General features: G+C 43.7%; 1 protein-coding gene across 8 annotated transcripts in view; it reads left to right on the forward strand.

Annotated features, from left to right (window-relative positions):
- Positions 1 to 24,208, forward strand: part of MSI1 (musashi RNA binding protein 1) — a 755,253-nt gene that overhangs the window by 447,215 nt on the left and 283,830 nt on the right. For all 8 annotated transcript variants that reach the window (XM_044068892.1, XM_044068894.1, XM_044068889.1 and 5 more), the window contains exon 7: positions 8,699 to 8,747. In XM_044068892.1, coding sequence (XP_043924827.1) covers positions 8,699 to 8,747 — 49 coding nt within the window. The remainder of the gene's footprint in view (positions 1 to 8,698; positions 8,748 to 24,208) is intronic.

Here is a 24,208-nt window from a genome sequence, read left to right on the forward strand (position 1 = left end):
TGGAATAGGCCATGTAGCTTTCCATTTTCCATTCTAGAAGTGTTGTACTGTCTTGTCATTCATTATCCTTGCCTGTGAACTGAGAGTACAAATCATTGTCCACCATTCTCACTTGCCTACAGAACCCAAAAAGGGGTCAGTATATGTTATGGCACTGATGCTGCTTTTGACACCTACCTCCTGAAATGGGCCCACTGTGAGCTAGAAAGGGAATCTGCTAATGGGTTTCCTAAGTCTACAAAGGGCTGGACTCTGTTAGATATATTCAAAGTTTGGCATCAAAAAGTTAAGTGCCTTGTCATCCTGCCCCCATTGCACCTCCCCCCCCCAGTTCAGTTGGTTATTGACATGGTGATATGTGACATTATTGTATGACCTAAGTCTCACTGACCTGTTCTCATCTGTCCATCCACAATTGCAAGGCCACTATTGCTGGGGAAAAAATCCATTTCTGCAATGCATACCTTCCCCTTGTTCCTCATCTCCAGTGTACATGCCTCTCTAAACCAACACTCCTTAAAATAAGCCCAAAATAAATACTACCCATCACATCTGTAAAAATTTCCCATTCTTCAGCCTTCTACACTGCCAGAGAGAACCCTCAGTTCACCTCCATGAAAGCATTGTCCGTGTACTGTCATTTTTGTGTGGGCACCGTTCCACAAAGACAGTCATCCAAATGTTCTGTGTTGTCCCTGCTTATCTTTGCATTGTCTTCCAGTGCCGAAAGGTATTGAACTTCTCGAATGGCAATGGAGCAGTCCATAGGTCCGCATCTATCCATGTAGTACTGCCCCACAAGTACCATGCCCAACCACTGCTGGGTCTTTTTTCCCTAATGGCAAAAGCCTAAAGATGGACTGTGTGTCTGCGTTCACCATTGGTGCTTCTGTGGCCATCTTTTGTACTTTGAAATGTCAGCGTACTACTCAACTGAAGCAGACACTGCTGTCATTCAGCTGAGTCAGACACTGTTATCTTTATAATAATTTGTTGACTACCCTTCCAGGTTTTCAGGTGAAGATGAATAAGATGGAATTTCCATGCCTGTTTCTCAGGGAACAGCCCAAAGGGTGATACTCTAACTTTTTACTGGGTAGCTGTTTAAAACCTCATGTGAAATCCTCTAGCATCCCTGACTGTGTAGCCACTTAATTAAAATGTCCCCTCTTACTAGTGCTGGGAGAGAAAGTGGGGTTGTTTGTCTGCATCAAAGATGAATGAGGTCCCCTATTTTGCTGACCTTCGAGCATGAAGTAGACCATTGCTGGGTGATTCGACTCTGCATACAGCAAGCACTAAGGCCAAAATTTTCATGTGAAAGGAATATTGAAAACATCTCCCGGCACCTCTTTGTGACTGACCTTTAGGTTCCATTAATCCAGCCACCTAAATTATTACTTATTGGTCCCTTGACTGGTCTGGCTGGGAAACCCCACTCCATTGCCAGAGTTACCCCCTCCAATTTGACTAGCATACTAGCCTCAGCTCCATCCATGACCACAGCCTTTCTGAATAGGCCTGACTCATTCTCCTGCTGTCTTCCTTGTACTACACCCATGTGACACAGACACCTCCTTGTGTGAAACACACTGTCATAATGATGTTCTTCATGTTTCACTGTTGCAGTCATTACATTTGGGTAATCTGCTTGCAGGTTGCCCTCAGTCAGCCTGAATAACAAAGTCTTGGGTCTTGCGTCGGTTGCTGTCTCCTCTTCCATAATGTCAGGGGTATAAAACATGCAGCCGACGCCATTTTATTCAGTCTTTCTTGCTGCATGGTGCCTGAAGCAGAAGCAGTTCCCAAGTGCCGGTTGACCAACTCCTGAAATTTTCGCATTCGAGTTTCAGAACCGAAGTCTTCAAACTAAAGTTAAGTATCCCGTTGGGGAAACTTTTTCTTGCTCCTTACCGATGTCAGTAAAAGTTAAAAATTGCATTACTTGTGGGAAGCAAATACCTCATAAGGATTTTCATTTGTACTTTATTCCTTGCCTAGGCCCAGATCATAACATGCCTTGCTTTCGGTTTTGTGCTAGATTTAACCAACGCACTATTAAGCGTTGGTATATTTTTGCTTCTAAATATTTTAGATCAACATTTAATTATCCTGAAATGTCGTCTATTAGCAATCCGACTACCGGAGTTCACAAAAAAACGCAAAGAAAAAGACAGAGACAGACCGTCGAGGTCCAAAACCGACAACGAAGCTTCTCCTGAGCTAGTCGCCGGCTCGCAGGTACTCAGTGAGGCGCTTTAGCTGCCCCTGATACCCGCTACTTTTGAGTCGCAGGTCTCTACCGAGACCCATTCGGAGTCCGGTATGCCGTGAGATTCTCAGAGTATTGAACCCGCGGATGTCTCTCCCTTGGATGGGTCTGGAGCCGCTGAGCAGGCACCGACTTCTGAGGGTGTTTTCAGGCCTCAACATTTCTATATTAAACCGATGCCAGCCTCAAAAGCAAGGTCAAAAACCTCATCTATGTCAAAAAACCGATGCATGAGCCACGTGCTCAGGCCCCTATGCCTAAAAAACAGATTAAAATGGCTGAGGATTTAATTACCTTGATCAGGGGTTCCCAAACCCCCCCCCTGCTAAGAGGCCTAGGCAAAGGCACTGATTATGAATCTTCAGATCATGTTTCCATTTCTTCTGATTCCTCTTCTTTTCAGGAATTTTCTATTCCACCCTATGAGGATTCTGATGCAGAGGAATCCATCCCATCTGCATGTCCTGAGGATTACTCTTTTGGAGAGACTTTGCATACTTTAAGGGAACATTTTCATTGGGAGAGTCAGGATTTCTCTGAATCAAAAAAGAGGCTTAGGGATTTCCTTCTTCTGCCTCAGCATAGGCCTTTGGCAATACCTCCTGTATTAGCCATTGTTGATTATGTGTTTTCGGAATCAAGCATGGCTCCTGATTCCCTACCTCTGGCTCCTAGTAAGCCAGACAGATATTACAGGGTTCCTGACTCCCACAGATTTCTATTCAAAAATCCTGCTGCTGATCCTGAGACTATTTTGCAGGGTCCCAAGGGTGTAAAGGCCTCTACAGCCAAAAATTCTACCCCCTCTGATAGAGATTCCAGGGCGCTGGATAGATGGGGAAATAATGTTTATTCGTCTGCAACCTTGGCAATCAGGGCCTTAAACTGCCAGTTTCATATGCTTAAATATCAACAGCATGTTATGGGCTTACTGAAACAGAAAATGATGTTGATTTCTGATTGTGTGGAAAATAGAGTTACAGGAATTATTGCATTCAGCAGAACAAGTTGGAAAGCATACTTTGCAATGTGGTTTTGATTCCTTGGAGGCCTCTTGCAGGGCCGCCATAACTGGATCTGTGATAAGAAGGCATGCCTGGCTGAAGGAGCAAAATCTGCCTGATCATGTTAAAGCTAAATTGTTGGATGCCCCCTTGCAGCATGATACTCTGTTTGGTAATAAGGCAGAAGAGGTTTTAAAGAAAATGGAAGACAAAGCTAAATCTATGCAAACTGTAAAAGATTTCTTGCAAGTGCAACCACCCAGGTTCAGTAGGCATTGGCCTACTAAAATTGGTCCTTTCCTGTATCTAACAGAGCCACTCAAGGCAAATCCAGACACTCAAAAGGCTCCAGATACCAATCACAGAGTTCTTACAGGTCAAAGCAATGGGGTGCCTCCACCTCCAAATCTGGAGGAAACAAAGCACGACCCTACAGTAAGCAGTCTCAATGACTTTCCTCTACCTTCACCAAGCACTTACCTTTTTACAGCCCCCTTGGGGGGGACTAGCACTTCTTGCTCAAAATTGGCCAGGACAAGTGGATATTAAACATAGTATCCCAGGGGTACAGATTTCATTACCATACTTTGCCAATTCCAAATGGTTGGCCAGATCTGCCACAAAATCAGTGGGCAGAGGCTCAGAAACAAGTTACGTCCCTCATGGATATGGGGGCTATTCAACCAGTACCAGAACAGGAAAAAGGACGAGGTTTTTATTCAAGACTGTTCCTGGTACCCAGAAAAGAGTATGCATGGCGTCCAATACTGGACTTATTGATTTTGAACGCGTTCCTGGACATTCCAAAATTCAAAATGCTGACTTTACAACAGCTACTGCCTATGCTGGCCAGGAACGTTTGGTTAGTGACTCTAGACTTAAGAGGCATACCTGCATATCCCAATAAGGGAATCCTGCAGAAGATACCTCCGCTTCAAGGCAGGTATTTTTGCATTACCAATTCTCTGCACTGCCCTTTGGCTTATCTACTGTGCCCAGGGTCTTTACAAAGTGCCTGGCACCAGTAATTGCATTCTGCAGACAAAGAAGCATACAAATGTATCCTTATCTGGACAACTGTCTCATTCAAGCAGAGGACAAGGACACTCTTCTTCAACATGTGGCGTTTGTAAAAAGGCTTCTAACATGCCTAGGGTACACAATAAACGAAAAGAAATCACAGCTGGTACCCTCTCAAATAATTACATCCCTGGGCACAAGCTTGAATACAACTGCCCAGATGGCGTACCTTACGCCAGACAAACAAAGGCAACTGACAACATACTTCAAACAAATGGCAACAAAAACCCAGTTTCCTGCAAGACAAATTCTGCAGGCTTTGGGGTTCATGGCATCCTGCATTCTACTAATTCCATATGCGAGACTGCATATGAGGAAACTTCAATGGTACCTAAAAAGTGTATGGAGTCAACATTGTCACAGTCTGGAAACAATAATTCCTCTCATTCCCTGCCTGCAACAGGAGTTTCTGTGGTGGGCAAAGGCATGTCACCAAAACATGGGACTGCCCTTCACTCTACCCCCTGTCAGCCAAACCTTAAGAACAGACGCATCAGATTATGCTTGGGGGGCACACATGGCAGGAAGATGCATTCAGGGCTTATGGACACCAAAACAAATGCATCTGCATACCAACCAGAAAGAGATGCTAGCTGTTCAAAATGCCCTAATAGCCATCAAGGACTTACTTCATCCAGGACAACTACTGATAAAGACGGACAACACCACAGTCATGTGGTTTATAAACAAGCAAGGGGGCACACACTCATACCCCCTTTGCAGATTAGCCATGGCACTGTGGGACACAGCTTTGACCTACCAAATGCATCTTCAAGCTCAGTTCCTGCCAGGAAAACAAAACACTCTGGCAGACGATTTAAGCAGAAACCTTATGGATCCTCACGAGTGGAAACTAAATCCACAAGTCTTCAGCATGATAACAGAGAAATGGGGGAGCCCAGCTATAGATCTGTTTGCTTCTCCACAAAATTATCAATTGAAAAGTTTCTGCACAACGACTTATCACAGACAAGCATGGAAAGTGGGCGCCTTATCCTTCAGTTGGAAAAACATATTTGTTTACGCCTTTCCTCCTCTGCCCCTTCTAACCAAGGTCCTCCTAAAAGTCAGACAAGAGAAGCCAAAGATGATTTTAATTGCCCCGGACTGGGCCCGCCAATACTGGTACCCAATCCTAAGAAACTTGTCTCAATACCCAGCTTGGACCTTGCCTCAAAGACCGCAACTACTGTCCCAGCAAAACAATCAGATCCTGCACAGTCAACTACAGACTCTGAACCTGGCAGCATGGCTAATCATGTAGTCATACAAACAACACCTCTCAGTAAAGCTGTGATGGATGTCATTTTGGAAGCCAGAAGGCCTAGTACTAGAAAATCGTATGGTGACAAATGGAAGAGATTATGTGCTTGGAATCAAGCACAAGGAACTGATACAGCAGAACCGCATATTCCTCAGATATTACCATACTTAACTGAAATGCTTGACAAAGGCCTATCTTTCTCATCAATCAAAATCCATGCCTCTGCCATTTTGGCTCATTACAATACAGAGCCACCAATCTTTTCTCATCCTTTACTAAAGGAGTATCTTAGAGGAGCCAAAAATGTAAGGCCTCCTAGAAGATCACCAATACCTGTATGGGACCTCAATTATGTGTTGGAAAAGCTCACCCTGCCTCCATTTGAACCAGCTGCTTCTGCTGATCTAAAGTTCTTATCATGGAAAACAGCTCTGCTACTAGCAATTACTTCAGAAAGAATAGTTTCAGAGCTACAGGCCCTCATGGCTGTAGAGCCTTTTATCATATTTTACCTAGACAGGGTGTCTCTGAGGACAAATTCTACTTTTATGCCTAAGGTGGTTCCCAGTGTGGCCCTTAACCAAACAGTTCATCTGCCAACTTTCTATCCAAATCCGCAGAACAAGGGGGAAAGAATTCTGCATTCCTTGGACGTATACAGCTAAGATTCTACTTGAGCAGGACTAAAGCTCTAAGAAAAACTGAGCAGCTACTAGTGTCATATGCTGCAGGATCAGAAGGAAAGGCTATTTCAAAGCAGACAATTTCAAAGTGGATAAGCCACTGCATCCGTTTCTGCTACTTACACCATGGTAAACCTGTGCCCAAGTGCATTAGGTCTCATTCCACCAGAGCTGCAGCTACTTCAGCAGCCTTTCTCAGCGGAGTACCAACCAGAGGCATTCTAGAGGCTGCTACTAGGAGTTCTGTTCACACCTTTACAAAGCATTACCATTTGCCTCTTTACTCTAAGTCCAGGGCAGGCTTTGCCACTGCAGTGCTGCAGGGCCTTATAGCCGCACCTAATGCTGTTTAGATCCAGCCCCCCCCCCCCCAACCATAGCTTTGGGATTCTACCCAAAAGTAATGACTGCAACAGTGAAACACTAAGAACATAGTACAGTTGTGTACACTTACCATAAATGTAGATGTACAAGTGTATTCACTGTTGCAGTCTAGATTACCCTCCCGCCATCCCCCTGTCATTCTGAAATTTATCTTTCCTTCTCTATCTTCTACAACCTATGTGGTGTATTTGCTTGTAGATGAAGGTAAAGTTTATATTGATGCATGCATATTTATATATATATATATATATATATATATATATATATATATATATATATATATATATATATATATATATATATAAATATAAATATAAATTGGCTACCTTTTTGGGGGCACCTGACATCGGGGACAAGAAAAACTAAAGAAAATGGCGTTGGCTGCATGTTTTATACCACCAACGACCTGACGTCATGGAAGAGAAGACAGCAACCAACGCAGGACCCAAGACTTTGGAATTCAGGCCGACTGAGGGCAACCTGCCAGCAGATTACCCAAATGTAATGACTGCAGCAGTGAATGCACTCGAACATCTACATTTATGCTAAGTGTACACAGCTGTACTTTGACATCAACCTCTCTTTTGACCACCACATTGCCACTGTGGTCAGAAAGTCTTTCTGTGTGGCACATCTCATTACTAAGGGTTATGCATCCAGGAAGAAAAGAAATCATTGTCTCCCTCCACTCTTCCCTCATTAGGCCAGTCATCGAGTACAATGCTCCATTTGGCATGTACCTCACTAGATACCTGCAACAACTGGAGAGGCCGCAAGTACCTCACAAAGAGGATCCTAGGCCTTAAACTCTTGTCCTGTACGGACAGAGTCAAAAAACTCCAACTATTCTCTGTCTCATATCGCCTACTTAGTGACGATCTCTGCTTGACTTACAAAGCCATGTCTGACCCATCTCTATTAGAAATGCTACATCTGAAGAAATCCCAATCCCTCCACACCAGGCGCTCCAGAGACCTCAACCTCATTACCACAATCAACAGAACATGCTGGAGGGACAGGTTCATAACCCAGAGACTGCCCATGCTATGGAATAGACTTCCCATGCATGTCAAGCGGAGCACCTCACTGGCCCTCTTCAAGAGAAATCTTGGTGAGTGGATGGGAAATAGAAGATTCACCCCAGGGATCACTCCAGTGGCTCTACTCGACAGAGGCACTAGGAACTAAGGTCGGGTGGCACGAAGCCAGGGTAATCCTATGGGCTAGGCTTGTAAAGGCTCCAGGCCCATTAGCCTAGTACACACCTATGAACCTGTAGGTCTGATGAATGCCGAATACAGTGGAACAATGACTTCCTTAGACTTAGATGCTATACCTTTGTTTATAAGTTGCGCAACATAGAATGATTTCCTCACCACTGTAGACACATGATGGTCAAAGGCTAGATTACTCCCTGCGTGTGTCTAAGTCCCTAACTACTGGGAAATGGTATCCTTCCAGGGTTAACATTTACTATTTAAAGAAGTACCAGCATTTCTGTGTGGTTTCAGTTGTACGTTTGTATAAGTACAATTAATTTCTTCCCCCAAGTAGCAGTGGTCCCACCTTAACTGGGTTTGTATATGTACTGTCTGTCTCAACCCAATTCCAAGTAATACTAGTCCCCCTTTTGATAGGATTCCTTCTGTAATGTCTTCCTAGCCCCTAATCCATGTAGCACTGGTCCCACTTTAAGTGAATCTGCATTTATAGTGTGTCCCAGACCCCCTACTACAAGTAGCATTGGTGCTAGTTTACATTAGTTTGCTTCAGTATTTTGTCTCTCCGACTACCACATGTAGTAAGAGTGAGCAGCATGTAACGTGATTTCTGTTTCACTAAACTCTCCTCTCCTCTTCGGCAGATATAGTCCTTGTGTTCTTGTGTTGTACCTCAGCATTTATTTTCTAATCACAGCATGTTTCTGTTCAAAGTGCATTTAGAAAAATGATGTTGGCAATTGATATGAAACATTTTTATTTTTAACATTTACCATTATTTTTCATCACAGGTAGATGATGCCATGTTAATGTTTGACAAAACAACGAACCGGCATCGTGGTAAGTGAAGATGCTTTCTGTCATGTAACTCATAAGAAACTGTTCAGGAGAAGAGTCAAAAAGGAAAATGTGACATTACGCCGACTTCAGGCATCATTACTTGTGAGATTGAGAGTCTGTGATAGCTCTACAAGGTTCACAATTTATGCTGGGGTCAGACTCGCTGCTGGGTATGTAGTAAACAAGTTAAGCATTGCCTTTAGGCCTTAAAGATTAGTTTATTGCTTCATTGTACACTGTCTTGGAATGGCTGTTACTTCAACTGATTTACTGTTAGCCTGATGAAGGGCTGCCTGGGCACAGTCCTATCTTAGTTTAGTGAGCATCCAAATTGTCAAAACCAGTTTGGTTCAACAAACCATTCTGACTGAGATCGCTGTACAGTAGGGATCAGGGAATTTGCTGTTTCACCACTGTAATGCGATCTTGGAGTTGGTATAAATAATTAGGGGGACTGGGGGTGCATGGGGGGGTTTGTCCATATGGGTGTCCATAATTTGGACATTTGATAAACTAACAGAGACCCCATGGGCACAAGGTACTGTTCAGTGCTCCAATTTTTCAGTGTTGAAAACTCAAGCTGGTGGTATACTGTATATCATTATTAGTGATTTTCATGCATATGTTCCTGGTTGATATAAAACAGTTTGCCCATTCTTGTCCTTTCCGCAGGATAAGTAGCAGTCCTTGGTGCATATCGCAAATTATTAGTAATAGTTTTATAAGTTAATCATGTGAAATGTATGTTAAAAAAAAAAACACACCATGAAATTGTATGTTGTAAACGTGGTTAGAAGCTGTGTTGTGGCAAACCATGTGACAGAATATTTTGGACAGGTTTCAAGTGCAAAATCTTAAGTCCTTCACTTATCTGCGGAGTAGCATCGGAGTGTACCAGGTTATGCTAGGCCGAGGACAGCAGGGACAAATGATTGTCATACTTCTCAACTGTCTCTGACTTTACAGAATGTCTCTGAGTTTTCCTCATTTGCCCCATTACTCTAGTAAAATGTTGGAGTTCTTGGTAAATCATAGAGGATTACAGTCTGTTAGTAATGCCAGACGATTATTCAGAAAGTGCATGTTGATTGCGAAGCCTTTTGTTCTGTGTGAATTAGGGTAATTTGGGCCTTCCCACCATTGTTTTGGGCTAGTCTTGAATTCATGAGCAAAGAATTTGAGAGTTGTGATCACTATTCTTTGAATCGTAATGGTTAGATTGGCAGTCATCATAATTTAAGTTTTAGTTTCACTCTTGTGCTTGTAAAGCCATGTCTTCCCAAGTATAAGAATTGTAGTCTTCCGGTGTATTTTGCTTAGTATTCTTCCATTAGTTCAGGACGAATCAGTAACTCTTTCAGGAAATCAATTTCATTGATGGCAGTCTTCATTGAAATTCAAGTCCGCATAGCTGCATTCGATGAACTTTTTGTGATGCGGTTTTAATCCTCTCCAGGGCTGATGTAGCACAGGGATGAGGAAAATCCTCCCCTTCAGTAATCCATTTGCAAGAATAGGTGTTTCTAAAGCACTGGCCAAGAATGCTGCTTCACACAGCTGGCTATCAGTTGTGACAAGGTATTAGCATGTCAGACGATTAGTAGTGTGCAAGGTTAGCTAGGGATGTGTACCAGCTTTTTTTATAATGAGAGCATGTGTGGTGATCTTCAGTTGCTCTGCAGCTGTGATAGAACCCAGGCTAATTTAATAGCGCGAGTATCATTTTTTTTCTTTTTAATTCTTATTTTACAAACAGAAAAAATGAAACACACTCTGATTTCCCATTGCTTATATTTCAGTTATCATTACAAACAAACTCCAAAAATAAGAAAGGAAAACAAATATTTAAAAAAGTTTGAATTTATTTTGTGGACCATTTGATGCAGAGAAAAAAAGTAGCACTCGACTAACTAACATAAAAATCATTTTAACTGTACTTGATTCAAAACATTTTTCAACTGTATGTGACCTGCTTTCTCTAGAGTCTCCTGGATTGCCTTTAACTGCATATCTGCTTTGGCGAGTTTGAGCCTTAGGCCTAGGGCCTTTGTGTTGGTGTGCTCTGCACTGGGGAAGAACAAGCACTGCCTGACACAAATCCAGACCATCAGGCCAGTGACCTCTTGGATTTACGAGTGGTGATGCTAGGAACAAAATAAAATTTTCATGAAAACAGAATGGCTCCTGCATTTTTAATGCTATAACAGGTGTTTTTGGCAGGAGGTGTAAAGGTGACACCGGAGCGGACGTGCTACACCTGAGCAGAGAAAGTTAGAAGAGCCAGAAGGCTGAGACAGCACTTGTCATATAATAGGACATTGTTTCAGATAATTCTAATCGAGGTGGGGAGGAACTGTAAATGCATCTTTGAAGCAAAACTGCTGGACTAACTAGGATTTTTTCTTGACTGGGATCTCCAAATGAGGGAAGCCTATTTTATTGGAGTTCCACAGGAAACAGTGCAAAAAAATAAAAAACCACAGGACACTATATTCACGTTTATACACTAGCTTTAACAGTGACAAAAAGGAGCAAATGATAACACAGAAGGGTAATGAGGGGCAAATGTACGTGCAGCAGGTCACCGCGTGTAAACGTTAAATAACTGACTGACAGCAAAGCTAGACTGTAGTAGACATGGTAAATTTACAGTTGGCTACAGTAGTAGGGTACAAGGATACAACCCTAGGCTAATATTTGTTTTGTGAAGTCGCGGTGGTGCAGCGGTAGCATTGTCACCTCACAGCGAGAGGTTCTCCCGTTCGATTCTCGGCTGGAGCGCCTTCTGTGTGGAGTCTGCATGTCCTCCCCGCGGTCGAGTAACATTTGAAAGACGTGTGAATGGGCGTGCCTTCGTTGAAGGTTGGGCGTCGAGCTGGCACCTTGGCACCGTAAAAATATACTGCCAAGCATTAGCGGACTGGAGTTCCACTGTTGGGACCCCTAACCGGGAAAAGCCGAAAGAAAAACAACAACATTAAGACACATTTGAAGTGAGGAATATGAACTGTGTGTAGTTTAGTAGTACCACATTTTCATGACCATAGAGTGAAGAAGATGGATGCTATTCTTGGAGATCAGTGATGCAGTACAGTTCCTGACCTGTGGGAGTTGGCCACAGGGTCATGTCTAACCAGTGAGGTACTGCAGATATAAGGGCACTGGGTAAAATCCTTCCCACATAACATTGCAAGCCAGCATGTTGGATAAAAGAGGACATCAGCTCATATGCCATCTTCAGTTCATTTTTGTCACATGCTTTTATGCTGTTTAGTGTTGCCGCCTCACAGCAGGAGGTTCTCTGGTTCGATTCTCGGCTAGGGTGCCTTCTGTGTGGAGTGTGCATGTCTTCCCTGTGGTCACATGGGTTTCCTCCTGGTGCTCCGGTTTCCTCCCACATCCCAAAGACATGGTTGGATTGGACACTCTAAATTGGCCGTAGGTGTGAGTGCGTGCATGTGTATGCCTTCTGTGGAAGGTTGGGCGCCGGGCTGGCTACTCGACACCGTGAAAATCCACTGTCAATCATAAGCAGACAGATGAGCCACTGTGGCAACCCCTTACTGGGAAAAGCCGAAAGAAGAAGAAGTATGATAGTTTGCTGTCATTAGTTTCTCACCTATAACACCAGAGCTTCTGTTGTAAAGAGTCTTCAAAAAGGTAAGTGGCCTAGTGTGTGCGTGTGTGTATATGTGTGTGCGTGTGTATATATGTGTGTGCGTGTGTATATATGTGTGTGCGTGTGTATATATGTGTGTGTGTGTGTGTATATATATATATGTGTGTGCGTGTGTATATATATATGTGTGTGTGTGTGTATATATATATATGTGTGTGTGTGTGTATATATATATATGTGTGTGCGTGTGTATATATGTGTGTGTGCGTGTGTATATATGTGTGCGTGTGTATATATGTGTGTGTGTGTATATATGTGTATATATGTGTGTGTCTGTGTGTGTCTGTGTGTGTCTGTGTGTGTCTGTGTGTGTCTGTGTGTGTCTGTGTGTGTCTGTGTGTGTGTGTGTGGTTGGGTGTGTGTGTGTGTTTTATTTTAATTTTTTGCTTTTTAGATTGCACCCTGTTTTTGCATGCCAATTTTGGTTGGGATACATTATCTGGCCCCAGAATAATGTCCTATGCAGGCCTGAAGAACCTTTGTGAGTGTAGATAAATCAGTTAGATTTGCATTCAGGTGCCTTTTTTGTCAATTAGGGTTGCAACTTTTTCCCCCAGACTTGTGCAGGTTTTATGAGAAAAGCCTAAAGAAACATGGAAGACCTCACTTTGCCAATTTCTTCTCTCTTAGCCATACTACAAGTATTTGTTGGAATTCCTTGGGGAAGGTCTTCCTGTTAGAAGGTGTACAAAAAAATAGCACCAAGGAAGTTGAGGTTGAGAGGGCCTTCAAAAGGGATTCTAGGCAAAAGTTAGTCCTGATGACATCCCATCGGCCAGGGGATGCTTCTGCCTGTGAGACAACTATCCAGTCTCTGGTGGTTTCATCTGCTATTTTTGCCAGCCTTACTGTTTTGGAGGAGGACACACAGGTAGCTACTAGCATGTCTTCCTGGGCTGCATACAGTAAGATAGGTACATCACACATTTAAAAATGGATCAGAATATGGCCGTCTGATTGCATTAGGTGGCAGCTACTGAAAGAAAGGTACAGGTTTCTCTCCATCTTTAGGGACTCCAGAGTTGAGGTTGGATAACTATGTGGAGCAGAGTAGAACCCTCAGGGAAAGCTTAGAAGGGGAGTTTAGTTTTCTACTCCACACATATGTCTGTTCTCCAATTGATGCGTATTTCATACTCTGGCCTCATCTCACAAAATGGAGTCACTGCCCCAGTTCATTCATTTAGTTAAAAGGATATCAGAGGAGCTGTTTCTGCAGTGGCATGAGGCTGTACAGTGACATTCAACACAGTGTCCTCTGAACAGCAAATGCTCAAGAAAAACCCTTCTTGTGTTCTGGTTTTAAAATCCTCTTCCTCTTTGGACTTGGTATACATGGCTCTGATGGCATTTCCCTAAAGTATGACTCCGATGGACTATCTTATCAGGCTCTGTACCCGAGGATGTATTACTCTCACACAGTTGAGTGTGAGCATTTGATTTGAGAGAATAAACGCATCTGTTTCCAAGAAGAGATATTTGGATCTGTTGGTTCTGGAGGAACCCAAGTCTCTCGCAATCCCCACAGTATTTGAACCTTTTGAGGATCTCTTCTTAGTGGCATATTTGGAGTAGACTGTTAACCTTCCACCAATGAAACCAGACCATTTTTAAATGACTTTGCAAAAATGTCATGTTTACAGAAACCCGATAAACAAACCTACATTAATGTGTCTGGGTACTTGTGTGTGCTGCATGCTTGCTTCAGGATTCAACTCAGTCCCTAACAACCGGGGGAGTAGAGCCCTGGACAGGTACGACATGAAAGTGTGTACATTATTCAGCTTGGTTTTAAGAGTTATTTGCCAGATGCACATGGTCATGTGTCAGGGAGAAGTCCTGAAACAAATAAAGGACAGAAATTCAGGATGAATCACTAAAATTGCAAACCATGAAGAAAGATTTCTAGTTTCATTTGGTATCCGTCACAACCTTAAGCTTGTACCACACTTAACTAATAGCGCTCTTAAGTTTCTTGTTGATGTATTTCACTGTTCTTGAGGCAGTGGAAGGAGCATTTTTTTACTTTTTTATTTCCTTGTTTTTAATGCAATTTGTTAGTACAAGGGGTTCTTCCAGAGAGGTTTACTATTATATTTAGGGATGACAGGTGTTGATTTTTCTATGCAGCTGTTTAATTGCTGGTAAATGTTTAGAGGTGAATGTAGTATCTTTCTCTCAGTTGAGCCCATTTGTAAGGAATTATTGGGATATTTCCATAGATCTTTTATAGGCTGAAGAAGGCTTGCCCTGGACAATTCATTTGGTTGTTGGGGTTGTACCGTTGATCATGATGGGGAAGATGACTGGTTTCTGATCAGCTTTAACCAGGAATATGGAGATGTGGGGTTTGGTACGGGTTTGAGCTAGGCTGATAAGGACCAGGACAAAGACATTAGAGCTTCTAGTGGGTAATTGTAGTTTGTTGCAGGTCATTGTTATTAACAAACAAATGCTGAGCATATCCACGTTTAGAGGTGTAAGTGTGCCAGTCATTGCTTGGGTATTTGAAGTACCCCAACCAAATATTTCGTTTGATATTTAACTCCTCAATGATGTTAATATAATTTACATACATACATACATATGCATATATATATATATATATATATATATATATATATATATATATATATATATATATATATGACACATTGGATATAAAAAGTGTACACACCCCTGTTAAAATGCCAGGTTTTTGTGATATAAAAAAAGAGACCACAATAAGTCATTTCAAACCTTTTCCCACCTTTAATGTGACCTATAACCTGTACAATTCAGTTGAAAAACAAGCAAATCTGTTAGGAGAAAAAATATAAAAGATAAAAAAACTTAACAATAAGCTGGTTGCATAAGTGTGCACACCCTTAAACTAATACTTTGTTGAAGCACCTTTTGATTTACTTCTGAAATACTTATTGGTTCTCAGGAGATTACTAGGCTAATAACTTAAAAGCCCTTAGAAGCATGGCCAATATCATAGGAGGTTACTAGGCTAATGACCCTATATGTTCTGCTGCCTTTAAATGTAGTATTCTGTGTGGTGGTTGTGGTAGTGGTGGTGGTGGTGCTGCTTCTTATTTCTCAAACAGCTCCCCATTTCAACATTATTCCTTTCCTGTTTGATTTCTGATCTGCTTCAATTTTATATTAAACTGAACACACACATGCACGTACACATGCCTGTGCACACGCGCGCACACACAGATAAAGAAATATGGGCCTTAAATCTTACAATTTCTGACCCAAATGGTTTCATTGAAACCGCAATCTCTTTCAAAAAACTGGGACTCTGACTTGATCAGTTATTAAATTTCATCAACCACACTTGTAAAAAAAAAAAGTAAAATTAAACTCACTGATTTTTATAGTCCAAAAATTGTTCCCTTCTCAGTTATGCTGTCAGAGCTATCATCTGGAAAGGTATCCTCCTATCACAATTGCAGTGTGGACTCTGTCATTGCCACAGCCTCCAAATATAACTCGCCGCCCGCCAAATCATTTCCAACCCTGTCTGCTGTTGCTTCCAGGCTGGTCACATAATCTTAATTCCCTCAACCTGTACTAGATGTAATCGCAGCCTTGGCACTTACCTCATACCACTGTAATTGACACTTTTAAACACTTCCACTCCCTCCCCACCCCCATTCATCTTCAGTTTATACTCTCCTTCTCACTCAACTCTGCCACTCCATCCCCACCGTCCCTTAAAACATCACCCTCTGTTCACATTTATAGCTGGCCACTTACTGCCTCCACATCTACTACTTTTCCAATTTCCCACAGAAGTGCCTAATCCGGTCTGTGTCAGTTGAACGAGTTTTCAGAAAGTATAAATTCATACAGTCAAGACCATACGATCACGTTTCCGAAAACTCAAACATTAAAAAAAAAGCACACAAAAATCTACCTTTTTTTTCTGTTTTTGCATGGGGGCACTACAGTAACTAAAATGGTAAATTTCTAGATCTGCAGTGTACCGCAATTTCCATTCAAAAGCTTCAAGTTTTCAAAAACTCGATCATATGGTCTCGAGCATATGAATTGCGAGTTTCTGAAAACATTATCAACTGATAGGGACCCACCTCCTCACCTTCCAGAGCAGCTCAATCTGCACACAAGTACCTAAGCATCTTAAGTAATTATCTGGGCATCTATTATATCTCCCCACTTACGAATGTCTTTCTACTTGTAATAATTGACCTGGTGTTATACATAAATATGCAAAACGTTTTGTTGAAAATTTGTTTTGTGTGTTTTGAAAATGTATGAATCAGTTTTATAATGCTTATTTACAAGATTTTCACTTGGGCTGTTCCTGAAAATGGTAATTTAAGATCCATGAACTCTATTAAGGAAACAAAAAATAAATAACTGTTTAGGTCTACAGGCACCACAACTTTCTTCCAAGATGCTGCTGGTACAGACCCCCAAAAATATTGTTAAACACAACCTTTGAGATCCTTAGAAGGTGCTAAGGATCTCAAAGGTTGTTAAACACAACCTTTGAGATCCTTAGCACCTTCTTCCCTTCTAATTTCCAAATGTCTATAGGAATACACCATCTGTTCCTGGCGGTTTCTCTGTTGATAGATTAAACATCATCAATCTGAAGTAGTTTACTTCATTTGATCTTCAACCTGTGGGTTTCGGATCCACATCAGATCTGACACAGCCACATTTTCCAGTTCTGGATCTGAGCTCCAGACTCCTCCCCTTACCCATAATGCCCCCTACGTCTCCTTTCTCACTTCAGATCTCATTTGCCGAGATGGACAAGATGATGCAGAGATTTATCCACACCCAGATCCAGATGAGGGTCTTTCTGGCACCCTCTCCCTCCGCAGGGGCCTCCTTGCAACCTTTGTTCTGACCAATAACTCCTCCCATCTCCATCTGACCAGCTGTTTTGGAGTTCTTCAAAGGGTTGGCGCCGACAGTACCATGTACCTCAATGCTGGCCATTGCCTTGAGCTTGTCGGATCTGACTGGATCAGATCTAGGCTCTTGGAGCCGTAGCCTCTGGGTCGGATCCGAGGGGGGACCTGTCTGCTCCAAGTGCTTTGGAGCTGAGCATCCCACTCGGCATCTCGGCTCTGACTCCCTTGTCAGCTCAGAGGGGGATGGGCCCCGCCAGTACATGCCAAGAGGTTCACTCCCCCTCTGCATTCGACGTGGTGAAGAGGGTTCTCTTGGTGTAGAGGCCTCTGACCATTTCGTCCTCTGACTGCGCCCACACCCCTTCGGCTCTGAGTGCGGTTCTGACCGTCTTGCTATCTCAGGAACAGCCCGTGGTCGCTATGCCCCAGGAAGTTCCAATGGAACATCAAGAGGTTTGTGAGTCCTCCTCGGAGAGTCCCCTTGAGGAGGTACTCCACAATTGTAAGTGTAAGAGGAGGCACTTAGACTCTCCACCAGTGTCCCTCACAGAAGACCCGGACTTGGATAAAGGGGAAGGTTCCCCAAAGTCACCCCAATGAAGGATGTCTCCTTTGGAGATGTCATGGGCCCATCTACCTCTTGGGTGTCCCCTCCTGCTGATCCACTCATGGATTTGATAAGATCTAGGGCATGGAAGGAGCCGGACACAACAGAGTCCACCCCTAAGCACCCTGACAAAGTATTGAGTCCCCCGTCAGACAGGACGCATTGGAACAAAGGGTCCCTGGTAGATGTGATGATGGTGGCAGCTGCCACCAAGAAGGAGCTCGCTCAGGAGAGCTCCACGGTTCATCCCCCTGATGGAGAATCAAGAGCGATGGACTGTTTTGGGAAGTGAATATATGCTTCAGCGACCTTCTCGTGTGAGCGTTGAACTATATGGCACACGTCATTAGACTCCAGAGAGACCTAGTGAAGGAATTCACGGAGTCTACCGCAGAGTCCATGTCGGTGGAGGACAAAAATACCTTCTCTACCTGAATGGCCACTCTAAAAGCGATTTTCAGCACGTCCATATGACTGCTGTCTCATGCTATGGAGGGGGCTACAAGGGCGGCCAGAACAGGTGTTGCTATCAGGTGTCACACCTGGCTCCGGTTGTGTCAATTTTTGGAGCCATTCGAGGCATCTTTCACTAGCACCCCCTATTATGGTTCTTCCCTCTTCGGGAAGTCGGTGAAAGAGACTCTGGTCCAGAGTGAGAAGGATGGGAAGACACTGTCAGCCATCGGGATCCGGTTCTCCTCTCCCCAAAAATCCTTTTCCAGGAATCAGTGAGGAACGAAGAAGATGTGGTTCCAGAAGTCTCAGGCAATTTCCCAGGATGCTTAGGATTCTCCAGAGGCAGAGGGGGTCCTAGGAATTTCGGGTCCCGAGAACCCTTTTTGGAGGCACCTGGGCAGCAGCCCTGAAAAGTTGCCTGACTGCTAATCTCTGGAGGCATTTGAGGGTGACCTGCCACTACAACAGAAGGAATGGGAGTCCATTACGAAAGATCGCTGGGTGTTGAGAATCATATCTAGAGGATATTTCGTTCCATTCAAGGAACATCCCCGTTCAAACAAACTCCTCTCAGATGTCCCCCCTGTGCAATGGGAGGAGGCAACGCTAGAAATAGGAAAGCTGCTAAAGAAATGAGTCATCCAACACGTCCCCCCAGACCAGTCCACATCTGGTGTTTACTCCAGGTTTTTTTAGTGCCAAAGAAAACATGGGACCTTAGACCCATCTTGGACCTGTCCACATTGAACTTGTCAGTACCCAAGACAAAATTCCGGATGGTCACGCTTCAATCTTATCATGCCCTTTCTGCAGGCCACAGACTTGGATGTGCTTGATTGTTCTCCAGGATGCATACTACCACGTCAGAATGGACAAGCACTCCTGGAGGGTTCTTCGCTTCCATCTGGGAGCCAATCACTACCAGTTCAGAGCCCTTCCCTTTGGTCTCACCACAGCCCCCGGGTGTTTACCAAAGTGATGGCAGTTGTAGCGACTCACCTGAGGCTCCAGGGTATTCTGGTCTTTCCATACCTGGATGATTGGCTCTTTGCTGCCCCCTTAGAGCATCTACTTTGTCAGGCCAGGGATTACTTTATCCATTTAGCGAACAATCTGGGTATTACCATCATTCTGGACAAATCTTCTCTAGAGCCGGTCCAGATTCTGGACTTTTTTGGGGTACGTTTGGGCAGTCTTCAAATGAGGGTTTTTCTCACCCCAGACAGGATACACAGTTTAAGATTGCATGTCTTACAAATTCTTCATGCTCAAGTCCCCACAGCTGCAGCAGTTCTCAGAGCATTAGGTTCTATGGCGGCCACAGTCAATCTCCTGCCGTTGGCTCGCCTTCATATGAGAGTTCTTCAATAGACACTTGCGGTCCAGTGGTCCCTGTTAGACCTTCCTCTCACCTTTCCAGAGAGAATCTCAAGGGCATGCAGGGACTCCCTTCAGTGATGGATTCAATCTCTAGATATTCTCAAAGGACGTTCCTTTCATCCTGTTTTTCTCAAAACCACGGTGACCATGGATGCCTCCCAGCTAGGGTTGGGGGGGGGGTGCACTGCTTGGGAAGGACGGTCCAAGGCACGTGGTCCTCCTTCGAGACCGAGTTGCATATCAACATTCTAGAGATGAGGGCAGTTCTTCTAGTGTTGCAGGCACTTCATGCCCATCTGACGGCAGTTCTTCTGGTGTTGCAGGCACTTCATGCCCATCTTCCTTTAGGGATGATTGCCATTCAGACAGACAATATGTCAGTTGTTTTGTACATCAAAAAACAAGGGGGAACCAGATCTTATCCCCTCTGTCGAGAAGTCATGAGACTGTGGGAATTGGCAATCTCCACCAGCCGCTTTCTGGCAGCAATGCACATTCTGGGGCGGTCCAACATTCTAGTGGACAGGCTCAGCAGATCGATCCTAATGCCTTATGAGTGGTCTCTGAATCCTTCACTAGCGGAACAGATCTTTCTAAAGTGGGGTCAGCCTTGCTGCGATCTCTTCACATCTCCTTCCAACGCGAAATGCAACCAGTTTTTCACTCTGAACCCCCCGGAGGGGGAAGCCCCCAGAGATGCACTGGTTCATGCTTGGCCTCCCGGTCTCCTCTATGCTTATCCTGCAGTTCCACTTATGTCCAAATTTCTTCAGAAAGCTCGAAGGCTGAGGAGCACGGTTATCCTCATAGCTCCTTTCTGGCCTCGCCAGCTTTGGCTCCCCTCACTTGATCTCACCTACTTATTCCTCCATGGACATTGGATCTAGTTCCAGATCCAGATCTTCTTTCTCATCCCTCAGGGATCCCTCACCCCGATATGGACAGTCTGAAGCTCACAGCTTGGCTGCTTCGGTTCCCATGATTATCAGAACTCCCAGATTGTCATCCCCTATAAAGTCCATTTTGGTGGTGGCTCACAAATCCTCCACCAGAAAGGTGCATCGTATTAAGCAGAGACATTTTTCCATATGGAGCACTCAGCGGGCTTTGGATCCTTTCACAGCTCCTCTTTCAGCGGTTTTAGAATTTTTGGCCAGCATCTTCCATCAGGGTGCTAGTTCTTCCACAGTTAAGGTGCAACTGGCAGCTATCTCTAATTTCCATGTGGGGATGAATATGTCTTCCCTGGCTTCTTCCAAACTTTATAAGCCCTTCCTTAAGGGGGCCTTTCTACTTAGACCTCCGGTTAAGGAACCTATGCCTCTGCAGGATCTTACCTTAGTGTTACAGGCATTGGTTTCTGCACCTTTCAAACCTGCAGCATTGGTTGAGCTACAGTTTTTGACATGGAAAACTATATTCTTGGTGGCTATTACCTCAGCCAGAAGAGTGTCAGAGCTTCAAGCTCATTCTATTAAGGTGCCTTATATGATCTTTCGCAAGGATAGAGTGTCGTTGTGTACTATTCCATCCTTTCTTCCTAAGGTGGCCTCGGAAGCCAATATTAACCAGACAGTAAATTTACCAGTTTTCTTCCCCAACTTCCAGAACAAAGGGGAATACAAGTTGCATTTGCTTGATGTTCATAGACAACTGAAATTTTATTTACATAGAACGAAACCCTTTCGCAAATCTGACCAGATATTCGTGTCGTATACTAAACCGTTTTTAGGCAAGCCAGTTTCCAAGGTAATAATTGTTCACTGGATTTCCTTGTGCATTGCTCAAGCCTACGAGGTGAAAGATAGGTCCCTGTCAGGACAAGTGAAGGCACATTCCACCCGATCTATGGCTATGTCAGTTTCCTTCTGGTCTAGGATGTCTTTAGATATCTGCTCAGCAGCTATTTGGTCCTCATCTCATACCTTCATTTCTCATTACAAGTTTTATATTGTGTCTCGGAATAGAGCATTCTTTGGCTCTGCAGCGCTCTGGAATATACTTCCATGCGGGCCACCCAGGAGTTTATGGTAGCTGGGGACTCTGTCCCACAGGTTGAAGATCAAATGAAGTAAAATACTTCAGATAAAGAAGTTATGTATTCACCATAACATTCCATCTGAGTAGTAGTACTTCATTTGTGTTCAACCTCCCCCTTCCCCCTGACCTTGTCATGGATGCAGGCTGTGTTTAGCTTTGTATAAAGTGTATGGCCCTTGACTCTGTCCAGGACTGGAAGTGTCATGGAGATTCCTGTTATGGTAAGGTGATATTGCGTCGGGTATATGATATCTTTTAGGCAGCAAACTCGATCTGAAGGGAGAAGGGAGACAGGGGCATTATGGGTAAAGGGAGGAGTCTGGAGCTCGGATCCATAGCTGGAAAATGCGGCTGTGTTGGATCGATGTGGATCCAAAACCCACAGGTTGAAGACAAATAAAGTACAGCTACTGAGATGGAACGTTATGGTGAGTGCATCGGTTCTTTTTTTATCTCATCCCTGCTTATCTTGGATGTTGATTCTTGAGCCTCATTTTCATCTAACCTTTGCATCAAGTTCATTTGTGTCTTTCCTTGGTCTCAACGTTACTCTACTTTATGCAGATTTTCATGGGATTTCCAGAATCGCTTAATAGTATCCCTGGTTATTTTTCTTTCTTAGGCTTATAAAGGCCCTAGGGGCCAATAGCGTAGTAACCTCCTGTGAACCTATGATACATCTGGGGCTCAACTTTCAGGTAAACTGCTTTCCATTAGCATAATGTGTTTGTGAACAGTCTAGGCAAGTCTTTGGTCAAGTGCTGTGAATGAAAGCTGGATTTCAAGGTATTTTGAGAAAAAACTTGAGTTTTGTCCCTCTTAGATGCGTTTACATAAGAAGAAATGATCACATTCAGATCATTGTTTCATGTTCCAGAGCACAAATGTATGCCTTTAGAATGGCTTGGTGGCTTAGTATGTTGTACTGCTTCTCTCTGTTGCCTCTTATTGGCTTAGTATGTTGTACTGCTCTCTGTTGCTTCTTATTGGCTTAGTATGTTGTACTGCTTCTCTCTGTTGTCTCGGATATGGCACATTTATGCTTTAAGACATGATCTGTGGAACAACTTTGCTATGATCTCTTCTAATCTCAGTCTGTTGAAACCAGATCTGTTGTGTAAAACCAGTGGTGAGCTTTATTGATTCTGCCTACCCTCCCCTGCTGTTGTGAGACAATGGAGTCGGTAGATGTAAGTTAGATGAGTGTGCTGGATGCATTTGTTTTTTAATAGATTTCTGAGTTACGCTTTTCATCATTCAGAAGTGTGACTCATTCAGTGAATCAGTGGCGCATGGAGAAAGCCCTCTGATACTACTGCAGAAAGGTAGGGGCGACAGAGACAGGGATGTTCTTCGTGTTTCACTGCTGCAGTCATTACATTCGGGTTATCTGCTTGTAGTAGCCCTCAGTCGGCCTGATTATCAAAGTCTTGGGTCCTGCGTCGGTTGCTGTCTCATCTTCCATGATGTCAGGTAGTCAGGGGTATAAAGCATGCAGCTGACGCCATTACATCAGTCTTTCTTGCTGTGCGGTGCCCGAAGCAGAAGCAGTTCGCAAGTGCCGGTCGGCCGACTCCTGAAATTTTCGTTTTCGAGTTTCAGAACCGAAGACTTCAACTAAAGCTAAGTATCCCGTTGGGGAAACTTTTTCTTGCTCTAAACCGGTGTCAGTAAAAGTCAATAATTGCATTTCTTGTGGAAAGCAAATACCTCATAAAGATTTTCATTTGTACTGTATTCCTTGCCTAGGCCCTGACCATGACGTACCTCGCTGTCAGCTTTGTGCCTTATTTAATCCACGAACTATTCGTCGTCGGTACATTTTCGCTTCTAAATATTTTGGTACTCGGTTCAATTATCCAGATATGTCTTCGGTAAGCCACCCGACTACCTACATTCCAAAAAAACGCAAAGATAAAGACAGAGACAGGCCACCTAGGTCCAAAGCTGCCGATGATGCTTCTCCTAAGCTAGTCGCCAGTTCGCCGGTACTCAGTGAGGTGCTTTCGTAGCCCCGATACCCGCTACGTCAGATTCGCAGGCCTCTACTGAGACCCATTCGGAGTCCGGTTATGCCGCAAGATGCTTCAACTGTGGAACCCACGGATGTCTCTACCTTGGATGGGTCCGGAGCCGCTGTGCAGGCACCAGCTTCTGAGGGTGTATTCATGCCTACGGACTTGCATATTAAAACGATGCCTCCTTCTCTTATGCCTAAATCTCGAACCATGCCTAAAAAAACAACGCTCAGGCCTCTATGCCTAAAAAACAAATGATAAGAATGGCTGAAGATCTAATAACTCTAATCAGGGGTAGCCAACCTCCCTTTCTAAAAGGCCTAGGACTGAAGTGACTTATGAATCTTCTGACCAGGATTCTGTTTTTTCTGATTTTTCTGATGATATGGATTTGCCCTTAT

Source organism: Protopterus annectens, chromosome 4.part0 (assembly GCF_019279795.1).
Source record: "Protopterus annectens isolate FY-2018-M chromosome 4.part0, PAN1.0, whole genome shotgun sequence".
Classification (NCBI taxonomy): domain Eukaryota; kingdom Metazoa; phylum Chordata; order Ceratodontiformes; family Protopteridae; genus Protopterus; species Protopterus annectens.